The sequence below is a fragment of the Armigeres subalbatus genome, chromosome 1 (assembly GCF_024139115.2).
Source record: "Armigeres subalbatus isolate Guangzhou_Male chromosome 1, GZ_Asu_2, whole genome shotgun sequence".
NCBI lineage: Eukaryota > Metazoa > Arthropoda > Insecta > Diptera > Culicidae > Armigeres > Armigeres subalbatus.
The window spans coordinates 51,596,116-51,609,791 of record NC_085139.1 but is presented as its reverse complement, the minus strand read 5'-3'; the positions used below and the strand labels follow the sequence as shown (position 1 = coordinate 51,609,791).

At 37.5% G+C, this 13,676-nt stretch overlaps 1 protein-coding gene and 1 long non-coding RNA gene across 10 annotated transcripts in view; one reads left to right on the top strand and one right to left on the bottom strand.

Annotated features, from left to right (window-relative positions):
* LOC134225369 (cGMP-specific 3',5'-cyclic phosphodiesterase) overlaps positions 1-13,676 on the top strand; it is a 278,804-nt gene that overhangs the window by 217,617 nt on the left and 47,511 nt on the right. For all 9 annotated transcript variants that reach the window (XM_062705430.1, XM_062705395.1, XM_062705387.1 and 6 more), the window contains one exon: positions 13,526-13,617. In XM_062705430.1, coding sequence (XP_062561414.1) covers positions 13,526-13,617 — 92 coding nt within the window. The remainder of the gene's footprint in view (positions 1-13,525; positions 13,618-13,676) is intronic.
* LOC134208393 (uncharacterized) lies at positions 4,214-4,969 on the bottom strand. Its single transcript, XR_009978641.1, has 3 exons — positions 4,913-4,969; positions 4,544-4,849; positions 4,214-4,485 (listed from the first exon to the last, which is right to left on the bottom strand). It is a non-coding gene; the product is annotated as an uncharacterized LOC134208393 (long non-coding RNA).

Below are 13,676 nucleotides of genomic sequence, written 5' to 3'. Positions count from 1 at the left end.
AAATTCGCTACGAAAATTAAGGAATCTGATTAACATAAGCATTCTCATGGAAATCTTCTCAGAAGGAGTGGCATACAGAGTGAGTTACATAACATATTTGATAAAACGTTCGGCTGTTGTTATACTTCCGGTCTGAACCATTCGTAGTGTTAGTTGGATTAAGGAGTATTTCGAGGAGTTCTGAACGTACTGAAAGTTCTGAACAAGAAGGTCAAAAGGTAGAACAAAAAATCTGAGTCAAAAGGTCGAAGGACAAAAAGTCGAAGGTCAAAAGGTCTACAGGACGAAAGGCCGAAGGGTCAAAAAGTCGAAGTGACAAAAAGTCGAAACAAAAAATCTGAGCCAATAGGTCTAAGGACAAAAGATCGAAAAGACGAAACATCGAAAGAATAAAAGATAGAACTAATGGCTGTATGACAAAAGGTTGAAGGTCAAACGGTCGAAAGGACATAAGGTTGAAGGGACAAAAGGTGGAAACAAAAAATTGAGTCAAAAGATCGAAAGGACAAAAGGTCGAAGAGTCAAACGATCGAAGAGTCAAAAGGTCGAAGGGACAAAATGTCGAACCAAAAAATCTGAGCCAAAAGGTCAAAGGAAAAAAGGTTGAAAGGACGAAACGTCGAAAGAACAAAAGAAGGAACTAATAGTTGTGGGACAAAAGCCGAAAGGTCAAAGGTCGAAAGATCGAAGGGTTAAAAGGAGAGATGAGATAAGAGGTTGAAATCATAAAAACGAGGCAAAACGTCAAGAATTATTTACCATTCTTTTGCACATTTATGTTTATTTGTGTTGCACCCGATAATATTTAATTGTAGAATTTTTCCTTCTTTTAATCATAGGCTTTTCTTTCGAGGTTCGCACATTTATATTTATTTGTGGTGTTGGGGTAGTTTTATTCAGAGTTCTTCCAGCAAAATCACTCAACTGAAATTGTGACCAGCTTAAAGCTAAAATGCAGTTATTTTATTTTAAAGAGATATCCAGTGTTGTTTCCTCACAATAAAGTCTCCGTATTATACTACAGCCCACAACAGAACTTATCTTTTACAAACATGTATGTTCATCCTGCAAATAGCTTATATGTTTCAACTAGTTTTTATAATATAATTTTGTTCACCTTAGCTTTCAAACTAATAAAATAATCCAAAATTCCAAAATGTAATTCAATTCAACCCGTATTTATCACCGTCTCTATTTTGCTCTAATTCATCTCATCAATCACACGTCATCTCGTTTGACACCTTGACGTTGTCAGGCGATTCAATATCTTCAGTGATGCCAGCGATGATTAAATTAAAGGGTGTTCACTATAGAGATTGTTGCGGCGAACATACCCCCCCCCCCCTTGTTGCTTAACTTCCTCTTTAGCGTCACCAGACCTCAACAATACGTCCAGCATAGCCAACCTTGTAGCAGGTCTCTTCATAGTGCTACCTTATGTCTGCACGGCGTGTTACGCCATCCTTTCAGGGAAACACTTGGATACCTCGTCCACGTATCCATCAGTCCCTCACATTTTCGTCCACAACAAGCACGAGATCTCCTACTTTGATCGGCTTTACATCTCGAGACCATTTTGTTCGCCGAATGATTGTAGGTAGATATTCCACCACCCAACGACGCCAGAAGTTGTCTAGCGTATGCTTGATCATGTTCCAACTGCTTCTCAACGTCGTCGCCACATCCGTTGGAAACTTCTCCGGTCCAAAGGAATGAATGTTAACGGCATGGAGTTGATCATGTTTTCTGCCTCCGCTAATACTGTTGCGAACGACTCATAGTCCAGTTTCCTCACTTCTAGTACGCACCCTAGTGCAGACTTCATGGCACGAAACGTTCTTTCCCAACAACCTCCCATATGGGGGCTGCAGAAGGATTGAACTGGCACTGAGTTCGAGCATTTGTAAAGGTACTGCCCAGTTCACAGTGGATTCTGTTGATTTTATCTCGCAGCTCCCGACTTGCTCCTCCAAAATTTGTCCCATTATCTGAGCAAATTACCTTCGAGCAATGAACCGTCTGATCGCCTTCTTACACGCATCGGTAGACAAATTGGCAACCACCTCAAGGTGTACGTACAGCCCTGACCGTAAGACAGGTGAAGAGGCAGACCCACCGTTTCACCGCGCTTTGACCGATTTCTAACGGTTACGGTCCAAACAGAACTATGCCCACGTAGGTGAACGTACCGTACTTCCGATGGTAAAAATCCAAGAGCAGCTCCGTGATCAGAATGATTTCTAAGCATAATTATGGGGACCTTTGCATCGTAAATTAATCATCTCAGCTTCCCCAGCTCTACTACCTACCCGTAACACTCCGCTTTCGTCCGCAAAAGGCAACTGCTTCACCAGGCAGCTGGACGCTACTATTTGCTTTGATTCACTACTCCGCTCCGAATTCTGATTAAGGATAGCGTCTTCCTCTGGAAACGCTTCAGACTGCGTAGTCAACCATAGCGTCCGTTCTGCCTTCTGGATTTCCGCACTGGTTAACATGGATGCATTGGCCGAGCCACTGCTTCCCGATCTACGAAGTGGCGAACGTATACCACAGCCCGTAACATCCTCTCGAACCGTGAAAATCTTGCTTCCTCCACCACTGGTTGACTGATCAAATGACTGCAGACGTACACCTCCCGCAACTCCAAATCGCTTTCATCCGGAACCATCTGCCAATCTTCACCACGACGACTGTAGAGAAATTCCGGTCCCTGAAACCATCGACTTTTAGCGTTACAGGTGGGACCATTTCCCCACTTGGTGGCTTTGTCAGCCACGTTGATCTTCGTTGACATCCACAGCCATTCGTTGATCTTTATAAGGCTCAGTATTTCGATAACCCCGAAGGCGACAAACTGCTGATATCGACTGGCATCTGACGTTATCCAAGAACATTCTGTTGATAAATCGCTCCAAAAGTACGTCTTCTGAATCTTCAAGGTGTGGTTTCCTCTATCGTTCTCCGCAAGCGAGCTACTAGAAATGCCGCCATCAGTTTAAATCCAGGAATAGAGACGATGTGAAGTGGTACCACCTTCGTTTTCGACGAAACAAGTGCTACTAAACAAATGGAGAAAATCAAAACATCTTGTTTCTTATTGCACGTGGATTCTAATTGCACGTTAACAATGATTTACACAATTTTGTGTTCCATTCGTAAAAACGGGGCACTCCTGTTGTTATAAGTAACTGCCATGTTGCTAATTTTAGTGAAACCGACGGCTGAAAATGAACCTAACAACAATATTGTCAAACCATCCATACCTATTCGGAGGCTTCTCCAATCGCTTTGATCAACAAAAGAAAGTGCGTTAATTGTATTCGCACTTTTGTTTTTGTTTCGTCATTGAATTAAGACGAAACACCTCCGAAAAAGTACGATTCCTTTGCGACATTGAGGTGCTTGTGAGCGTCTCTAGGATGTTCCCAGATTTTCCCGGGGAAGAAGTAGAAAAGGACATTTTCATTTTTATCCAAAAACATGTCATGCGACAGCTCAGTCTTCTTAATTTCTTACGAATAAACGTCTGAAGAGTCTGTAAAATGCAAAAGACCCCATTAGTTATCCCCAGATTCTTACGTGATCATTTGAAAATTTTCGAAAGGAGGACAACTTACCCAAATCGAAGCAAAAAAGGAGGACATTTGGTTGGAAAAGGAGGACATAGAAAACAAGATACCGAATTCTAAACTTCCTATGTATAACATACCATTAATAAATTGCCGTCTTTCATTTTGGTTAAAATTACTGTAGTGGAACTGTTCCTATACCTCCACTTCACAGTACATAGGGTAAAATGCCCAATAGTGGACTCCCAACCAATAGTGGACCCTCCAGTTACATTTGCATTATTACAGCACAATGTAAACATTTTGCTATGAAATTCCAACGGGAAAACCTACCTTACAGTTCTATTATTCTATCTATGATTCTATATTTTGGGGGGTCCATAATACACACAAAAAAAAATCGTTGGTAAAACTAAGAAAACGTTGGTAAAATTAAGAAAATTAGTTAGTGATTTTCAGTAGAAAGTATAGAACTGTTAAATTTACAATTGAAAACATGTCACCTCGGCAAAAACTTTTACAAGAGCTAACTTTTCAAAATAACATTTTCCTCTCAAATCAACATGGCATTTTACAATAGAATCAACTAATTATACTTTCAAAATAACAAGTTGTTTTCACTCTTAATTCCACATGTGCATTTTAAATTCAAATTTGTCAAAAATAAAAATAAACAGATTTATGATTCATTATTTTGTTTCTAATTTATTCTCCATTTTTATTTATGGATTCGATCGGTTCAATGAATCTGAATAAGCCGACAGGCATCGTTTCCATATCGGACCGCTGTGTTGATGATCTGGAGCAGCGTTTCCGAATCTCGCAGCAATATAACACTGGTGTGCCTTCGCTTTGCAAGGCATTCTCCCGACTCCAGAAGGCACCATTGCCGCACAGTTCAGCGATGTTGCTTCTGTATAGGAAAGATAGTACTAAAGCTTGCTGTCCATAAATAATCGAAATTTTAATACCTTCGGTATCGACTCATCATATGAAGGACGTCCAAGGCACTTAATTCGACCCAACGAGCGGACAGATTAGAACTTTCTAGAGAACTTTAAGGGAGTTTCGCCGTCGACGCTAGCACCTAGATCGCCAATCGGCGTATCTGTTTCGACCAAGCAGAGGCAGCTTCTCCGGTGTTTTGACCTGCGTGCTTCTGCTATTAAAACTTCCATAGCAATGCCAATCCATCTCAGAAAAAACTTCCTCCAGACATATGTTTACGAGTTTTCGGACGGTATACGGTCAGCAGACTGGCACCTTTATCCTGACTTCTGAAAAAGGATAGGTAACCATTAAAATTCACTGAAAAATCTAAACAGCAAATAAAAACTGACTTGTCCTCGAGCACAAACTATTGAAACAGGAACATTTTTAGCGGTTCTTATTTTCTGTTTTGACAGATCGTTACTAGCTGCCAGTTTTATTTTATTTTGTCAGTGTTGCCAGATAAATGAAATATAAAAGTTATTTCGATTATTTTAAAAGTTTTGTTCTGAGTACTCTTACTGTTAAAATATAAGGGTATGCGATAACACACTTTTTCCTAACGAAACGAAACGAAACGAAATTTAAAATATCTATGTTGATTCGGATCGAAACGAAACGAAATATAGATTTACTTTCGAGACTTCGAAACGATACGAAATCAAGGTTCATTTAATTCGAAATTTTTCGAAACGAAACGAAATTTAACTTTTTTTTCCGCGGAATTTTTATTAAATTGGTTTTACATTATGTACGCAATTCTGATTTCACTTTTTCGAAGTCAAATAACTGTTTTGCGACCAATAGAGTTAAAATAAGGGGCCCTCCTTAACCGTGCGGTAAGACGCGCGGCTATAAAGCAAGACCATGCTGAGGGTGGCTGGGTTCGATTCCCGGTGCCGGTCTAGGCAATTTTCGGATTGGAAATTGTCTCGACTTCCCTGGGCATAAAAGTATCATCGTGCTAGCCTCATGATATCACCCAACCAGCGGATGACAGATTTTAATACAGTTCTGCATAAGAACCTTACAGAAACTGTATAATAATTGGCCCTATACAATTTCGGAAGATTTTAATACAATTGTTGTATTGAAATAATACAGATATGCCCAGATTTTATACAATAATTGTCAGATTTGTTTTTTGGGTGTACGAATGCAAAAATGGTAACCTGGCTTAGAAACCTCGCAGTTAATAACTGTGGAAGTGCTTAATAAACAGTAAGCTGCGAGGCGGCTCTGTCCCAGTGTGGGGATGTAATGCCAACAACAAGAAGAAGAAGAAGAAGAGTTAAAATAACAGAAGAGGCAGTCGGTGATAAATCATCGCATTCTCGCCGCATATACCTTAGGCGATAAGGCCAGCATTTGTGCTGTTTTCAAAGGAATTCATCGTAGAGCGTGTGCTTCCGAAAATGATCAATTTTATATCAGTTTTATTCCAGTAAGTATAAAAAATATAGAAATTTTGGGATTTTCCATATACGGATTCAAATTTCGTTTAAAACCTTAGTTCACCTAAGAATAATGTAATTATGCTGAAGTATACTTCATATTGTCTTGTCGGTGTGGTTTTATAGTATTGAGCTAAGTCAAGTAAGTAACCTCCATTTAATTCCACCAATTATTTCGATATCTTTGCAGACACGTATTTGGACTACAACTGTGTGGTCGTCTTTAGTGTCTCGTCGAGTCAAGTACGAGACACTGAAGACGACCCTTCAGTGTCTCGTACTTGACTCGACGAGACACTAAAGACGACCACACAGTTGTAGTCGAAATACGTGTCTGCAAAGATATCGAAATAATTGGTGGAATTAAATGGAGGTTACTTACTTGACTTAGCTCAATACTATAAAACCACACCGACAAGACAATATGAAGTATACTTCAGCATAATTACATTATTCTTAGGTGAACTAAGGTTTTAAACGAAATTTGAATCCGTATATGGAAAATCCCAAAATTTCTATATTTTTTATACTTACTGGAATAAAACTGATATAAAATTGATCATATTCGGAAGCACACGTTGTACACAGTTGTGGTCAAAATACGTATCTGCAAAGATATCGAAATAATTGGTGGAATTAAATGGAGGTTACTTACTCGTCTAGACGGTTGAGCCAAAACTTATTCCTTCTTATTATTTGTCTACATATATAGCATACACCCGATTCTATTTTAACACGGAGGATGCGTTCCGTATAAAAAAGTTTTCAGTTCAAAATTCTAAAATCCGTGTAAAAAAAGTTTTATGATTTCTCGGCGAATCATGCAAAATTGAGCAACATTTTGCATGGGATTTTTTTACGCGGCCGTGTAAAACTCGTCTTAGACGGTTGAATACATTCCACTAAAAAGAGCTTAAAAAAATTTCTAACGGTTTTGTTTAGTGGCGCAGTCAAAATTTTTGATAATATAAAGAATGGTTTAAGTTTAAATTTGTTTCGAAATTCCGCGGAATTCCGTTAAATTTCGTTAGAAGCTAGTTTTTTCTAGCGAAATTTTTGCAATTTTACGAAACGAAACGAAATCAAGAAATGAGATTTCGTCATGCTCAAATTCCGCGAAATTCCGCGGAATTTCGTTTCGAACCACCTGAAACGAAATTTTTCGAAATACCGCATATGCTTATTAAAATAACAATTTTAACCTGAGAAAAAACTGTCAAATCAAATATTTTGCATTTGATTTGAATATTTTAGCACTCAAAAATACCAAATTTTCCCAACTTTCAAAATAAGATATAGAAAATGTTAAAATCACACATACGTTCTGTATAGGGAAGATGATCGTCCCGAAACGGACATGAAAATCAAATGAAGTGTCGACTATAGGAAAGCAATTTTCTACTACTATAGGACGTCTACTATAGGACGAATTTAGTCAGATTTTAAAATGGCAATTTCAACGAACAATGTCGTTTATCTGAGTGTTGTATGTATGTATTGTGAAGAGGAGAGGCAGAATTTGTTATTGAATATCAAGCAGAATCAATATGTTGACAATTTCTACTCCTTATGACAGGAAGAGCAAAATTCCGCTACTAGGGGGTCCACTATTGGGCATTTTACCCTATATGGATTTAATCGCAGAAAAAAGTCGTGGAGCAGTAACCCTGTTTCTTACAATTTGGCATACTAAAACCGATTGAAAAGAGTGTTTGTAAATCGAGGAAAATACATCACCTTCTTCATCAGCATTAAATGACATTGCATCTCCAACTAGGACATTGCCGACTCGCAGCTTGGTCTTTATTGAGCAATTTTATTTTATTTATTACTTTATAATAAGTTGATTAGCTTCAACTAATTTTAATACCAACAGTGATCAATGTGGAACAATTGATGAATACTATTAAGCAGGAATTTGAAGCGATATTCCACAGAATTTTAGCAAAAAACGAAATATATTATTTACGATTTGTGCATTTGTGATCGCATATCAGTCCCATCTTTGCTGAATTTCCTATTCATATGGGACAAATATGCGATTATAGGCAGTATATGCTATGCTAAAAACTGAAATATTAATATTTCCAATGTTATTCACACACAATTCTGAACATTCAGCAAATGATAACTGACTAAGCATTACACAAGATGCTCAGTAGACCTGCGGAGATTTTTCCTCCAGTTTAACTAAGAATCACAAATCAAGGTATGCGAATAAGAAGGACACCGTTAACTGTAATACCACGAACTTCTCAAATGTTGTTTGAAAAAATTCAAAAATGTTTAGATTGGTTTAGATATCTTTAATTCATATAGGGGAACGGTTCGGCACTTCATCCCATAGCTCCTATTTCCATCTCATCAAAAACAAAGCAATGAGAATGAATTTGGTTTGTTTCTCATTTTTGTGAATTTTTTCACCAGTGAGCACGCGAGTTAGCAAAAAGAAGCGACGAGATTGGTGCTGTATTTCTTTGTTTTGCGATGAGATTAATATATGTTCATTGAGATGGAAAACGGAACAGTTCCCCTATATCATTCATAAGACATGATGCCTTCACATGATTTGAAGATCATCAAAAATGACAGTTCTTTGCCTCACATATTTTAGCGAACTACTTTATTTGCGAATTGATCTCAGTTTTTTTTAGTAAACCAAAGTTTCGTAGTCCATGTAACTAATCACTCAGAATATCCAAAAAGGAGGACATTTGAGTGGAAAAGGAGGACATCTGATTTTTATTGAAAAGGAGGACATGTCCTCATTTAGGATATCATATGGTCACCCTATCCAAGGGAAACAATAGGATGCAGCATTTCCGTTTTTGACCAAAACAGGTAATGCGGCAAAACATTCTTCACGATTACTGACGGATAAAACTGTGACGTCTTTATAAGGGAACGAAGACCTCATTGGACACTCCCGAAACAACACGATTCCACGGGGGACACTGTTGGAGGGAACATTTCTGTTTGCGGACCGAAGCGTGTCATGCGACAGCTCATTCTTCATTATCGCTCACGAATAAACTTCTAATAAGTCAGTAAAATACGAAAGACCTCATTGGCCGCGCTTAGAACCTTATAACATTTTCATTTGTAGATCAAAACTTGTCATCACGGTATACAGACAACAAGGTAGGCTCGTAAGACAAATGAAACTTCAAGAGTGACGCATTTTTTATCGCCATATGTTAGAGTACCAAAGTAAGCATGCTGAGATCGTAGAACATCGTCTCGGTTCAGCTTGTACGAAGATAGAAGTGACGACACATGTTTACATTCAAACTGAATGTTTATAAACATGCTGGCTAAGCCTGCCTTGTTTTTGTATGCCGTGACTTGTCATACTACAGCTTCTTGTTCACGGTTTCACTCGAAAAAAAATTTCCGTTTTTTGGATTATTTTTTTGCATTTTAGTATTTTATGTAAATAGTAATTGTAACTACGTATTATGTAATTTAAATTAAAGGCGTGTAGTGCTGAGTGCTATACTGCCGCTAATCGCAAGTCAGTCCCATCTGTAGATGGACACCATATCTAGATAAGCTGACTTGCGGTTAGCGGCAGTATAGTGAGTGAAAAGTTTATAAAAAAAAACTGCAGAGGATCATCGGAGTTTTCATTACGCAAAGGAGTATTTTTCTTTTATATTGGTGGTTCATGTGTTCATCAAGTTTCTAGGATGTGCGAATTTTCTTCTAAAAGTGATATGATATCGCGCAAACGCGGATAAACTTTATAAATCTACATGTTTCCGTATAGATCGATGCAATTCCTCTAATTATTGATTTTTGGCCGATGGAAATTCTTAATTAAGGTCTTCATATTATCTGTATACCTATATCAATTGTGTCATATCAAATACTACACATCCTGAGCCTGGCCAATCATCCAAACTATCATCTCCGAATCGACAACTTTACGTCTACGGCAGGGCTCTTATAGACATTTTATTCTTCTTCTTCTTCATTGGCATTACAACCCCCACTGGGACATTGCCGCCTCGCAGTTGACATTTTATTTATTCATTATATTTAAAACATTTTTACACTCATTATGTTCTTCCTAATTATGTTATCGACTGTATTCCGTTTTCAAGACCTACTGCCCATAAAACATTACTGTCCTCTTTAATTTAGTTTGGACCTCCACATGCTTAGTAGATGGTCTATATATTTATTTTCAGCTTTAAGGCCGATACAAATATTTAAACAGAATTATGTCTACCTCATTATAATCTCAAGTTTTTACGCGTTGATACATAGTGCGCATCCCATCATGTTGAATGTTAAGCTGTTTACCAATTATTGTACTCATACAACTCATTCTAATCATAGATTGCAGATTTTACTCACACATTCGGCCCATACTCTAACACTCGACATTCTGATTTACCTAGCAATTTAGATGGCGTTTTCATTGTCATATGCATCGATTTGTTGCACATGGATTACATTAGTGGTGGCAGCAACAATTCCGAGATTTCAGCTCTTTACAGGGTGCGTGACGATTTTTTGCAGTAAACTCCAAAACGGCTTTTTTTAATTGCATAACAAGATTCAGACATATCTGTCAGATATTTTTGCAGTAAATTATAAATAGATTTTTTCTATGATTGCAGATAATGATTCAGATATAGTTGGAAATACTGGAAATTTATAACTGGTGCAAATCTGCAAAAAAAATCGATTACTGTCACGCATCCTGTATTATCTTTCCATACCATGCACGTCTCTTTAAGTTCGAATGCTCACAGAAACAGTTTTAACAGAATTAATAATCTGATTCTGGATGGAGTTGCTTGCCTTAGTTTTGTTGACAATGATGTTATGTTTTGTTTCAAATTTCAAAAATAGTTTCATTGACATTGTCGCCCCTTCGCAGTAAGCATTGCATATCCTCGCGTTGAAGCAATAATAATGGCGTTGACGTTCCAATCGCTCACTTTGAGTGATTGATTGTTTATCCTCAAGATAAATGAAAAACTGAACGCGTATTATAAAAGATCTGATAAGAAATATGTTAATACTGTTGTATATAAAAATATTCATACTAATTGGCAAAATAGAAGGTTTCTATGTTGAATCCCGATCTGTTTCTGATCACCATACCCAACTAGAAAAAATATTTTATGCTCTTTTTAGTGGAATGTCTGTCGGTTGAATGTCTAAGACGAGTTAAGTAACCTCCATTTAATTCCACCAATAATTGGTGGAATTGAATGGAGGTTACTTAACTCGTCTTATACCCAACTAACAAAAATTCCTCCCCGTGGTAATTGTGGAGATGCAGAGGTATTCTCGGTCTCTAGCAGCAACAATTACCACACACTAAAATTCACTTCCTTTCCCAACTGACAGTAAGGACTTGGCCGGCGCCATTATTGATCAAAATTATAGATGGAACGTGCACTTCAAGAATAGTTGGTAAATCCCAACCACAATTCATTTGGATTGAAGTGCTACTCGCACCATCTGTGACCAATCACGGAGTAGCAACCATTGATATGTACAGTCAGTCTAAGCTAAGCTAAGCTAAAGCGAAAAATCTCGGCCACTCCCGGAAAATCATGGAATTCCCCGGAGAAACCTGTAGGAGGTATTTTTTGCAGGCCAAAACGAATAATGCGACAACTTGTTCTTCATGAATTCCTATGAATAAACTTTTAATGATTTTGTAAAACAGAGTAGGCCTCCTATTCCTAGACCCTCACAGGGTGCCCTAAAGGAACCTCTTAGGGTGGACATTTCCGGCTACAAATCTAAAAATGTCATGCAACAGTTTATTCTTCGCGGTTTCTCACGAATAAGCTACTGACGTTTTTGTGAAGCGTGGAAGTCCTCATTGGCTACTCTCGAAACCTCATGAAATGAGCAGACTAAAACGTGTCTTGTGCTAGCTTTCTCGTCAAGGTTTCTGACGAAAATCTATTGAGGAATCTCTAAAGAACAACTGTTCAGGACAAAAAAGTATCATATGATAGTGCATTGCTTCCGGCTTCTCACGAAAAAAAATCGGAATGTTACGGAGTGCCTAGTACTTGTAGGATGGAATATTTTCGTTCGCAAACCAAAACGTGTCATGCTTTAGCTTTATTTCATGCTTATTTTGAATGATGAGTCTGTAAATAAGAATAAACCTTATTGACCGCTCTCCAAATCTCACGGGTACGGGGAGGAACCTCTTTCTGCATGATTTATTTACTTTTAATTTTTTCACATTAACTTCGGTCACTTAAAATCTACTGTTTTCTGAAATTACAATTCACTCAAATCTATTTTTTTAGTGAAGGCCGGAATGATTTTTATTATCTATTTCTGCTTTCAACATTCCCCCTCCCCCATCCAATCTCGTTGTCAAGGGGGAAATCTCAAATTTTTAACGGAAAAATAATAAAGTTTTGAACATTGCTAAAAAAAACTCTTTAAGGAAACTGATGAGTTTTTCGTTTTTGCTAATTTATTAATTTATTATTTATTCCTAACTCCCTCTATTATCAAGAGATCAACGGAAAGGAAGAAAAACATGATTATTTGTTCCGACCTTAATTAAAAATTGTAAATACCATCACTAATGAATCATTGATTTTTCGCACTTTACAAACTCATCAGAAGTATATTTGGTATATTTGTGGGGTATCATTATAAATTACTTATATCATGACACGTTTTTGTCTACAAATGGAAATGGGCCCTTCTACAGGTTCTTCTGGGGAATATCATGCTTCGAATGTTCCATATGAGTAGAGGTGAGCCGGTTCGAAAATCGTCGGCGGTGGCGTTTTTAGCATTACGCCGAAAGTCGAAAGACAGCAGCGTGAATTGGCGTGATGGATTTTAAATATTTTTTCTGAATTTCCTTAAATACTTTTCTAATTTTTTTTCGCGATGTTTTCAAGACATTAACGGGAGAATATTTCAAATTTTGCCAGACAAATTTTATTCTTATTCTGTGTTTTCCACGGGAAAAGAAAATCGCTTCGGAATTCCCAAGAAATTCGGATTTTCTAAATGAAAATGTTCGAAATTACCAGGGGAAATTATTTGGAATTCACTAAAAATCCGCAGAATTTCTACTTGATGTTTTTGTTTTCAATTTTCATAGAGAACTGTTCTACGGCATATTTTTTCGGAATGTTGGAGAAATTTCTTCTGATAATTACAGGAAAATCTGTGTGTTGTCCATTAAAAATCATCGGAAATTCCACAGAAAGTCTAAGAAAGGCTAAGTCCCATTATAAGTCTCCCATTATAAGTCTGACGTATATTAAACACATGTATTTTTTTCTCGTACACTAAATAAATGTACGTGAAGGCTATATATTTAGTAGCAAAATTCCATTGTAAACTTTTTAGCCCTAAAATGTTATCTTAAATAATGAAACAAGTGTTTTTGCCTTCCGGGTATTATATTCCCTACTTGGATATCATACTATAGTTCTAACGTTAGTAGTCTTATCTGCACCAATCAGTCATCACTAACCGTAATAACATTCTTTTCAGATTTTGATCTGGACGACGACGACACCTGTCGGGCAGCGGTTCGGATGTTTCTTCAGTGCAATCTGGTGCAGCAATTTCACATTCCGTACGATGTAAGTAAATGACTGTTCCTGTTCACGAAGGGCCATTACTCACACTAGTTTTTTTTTCT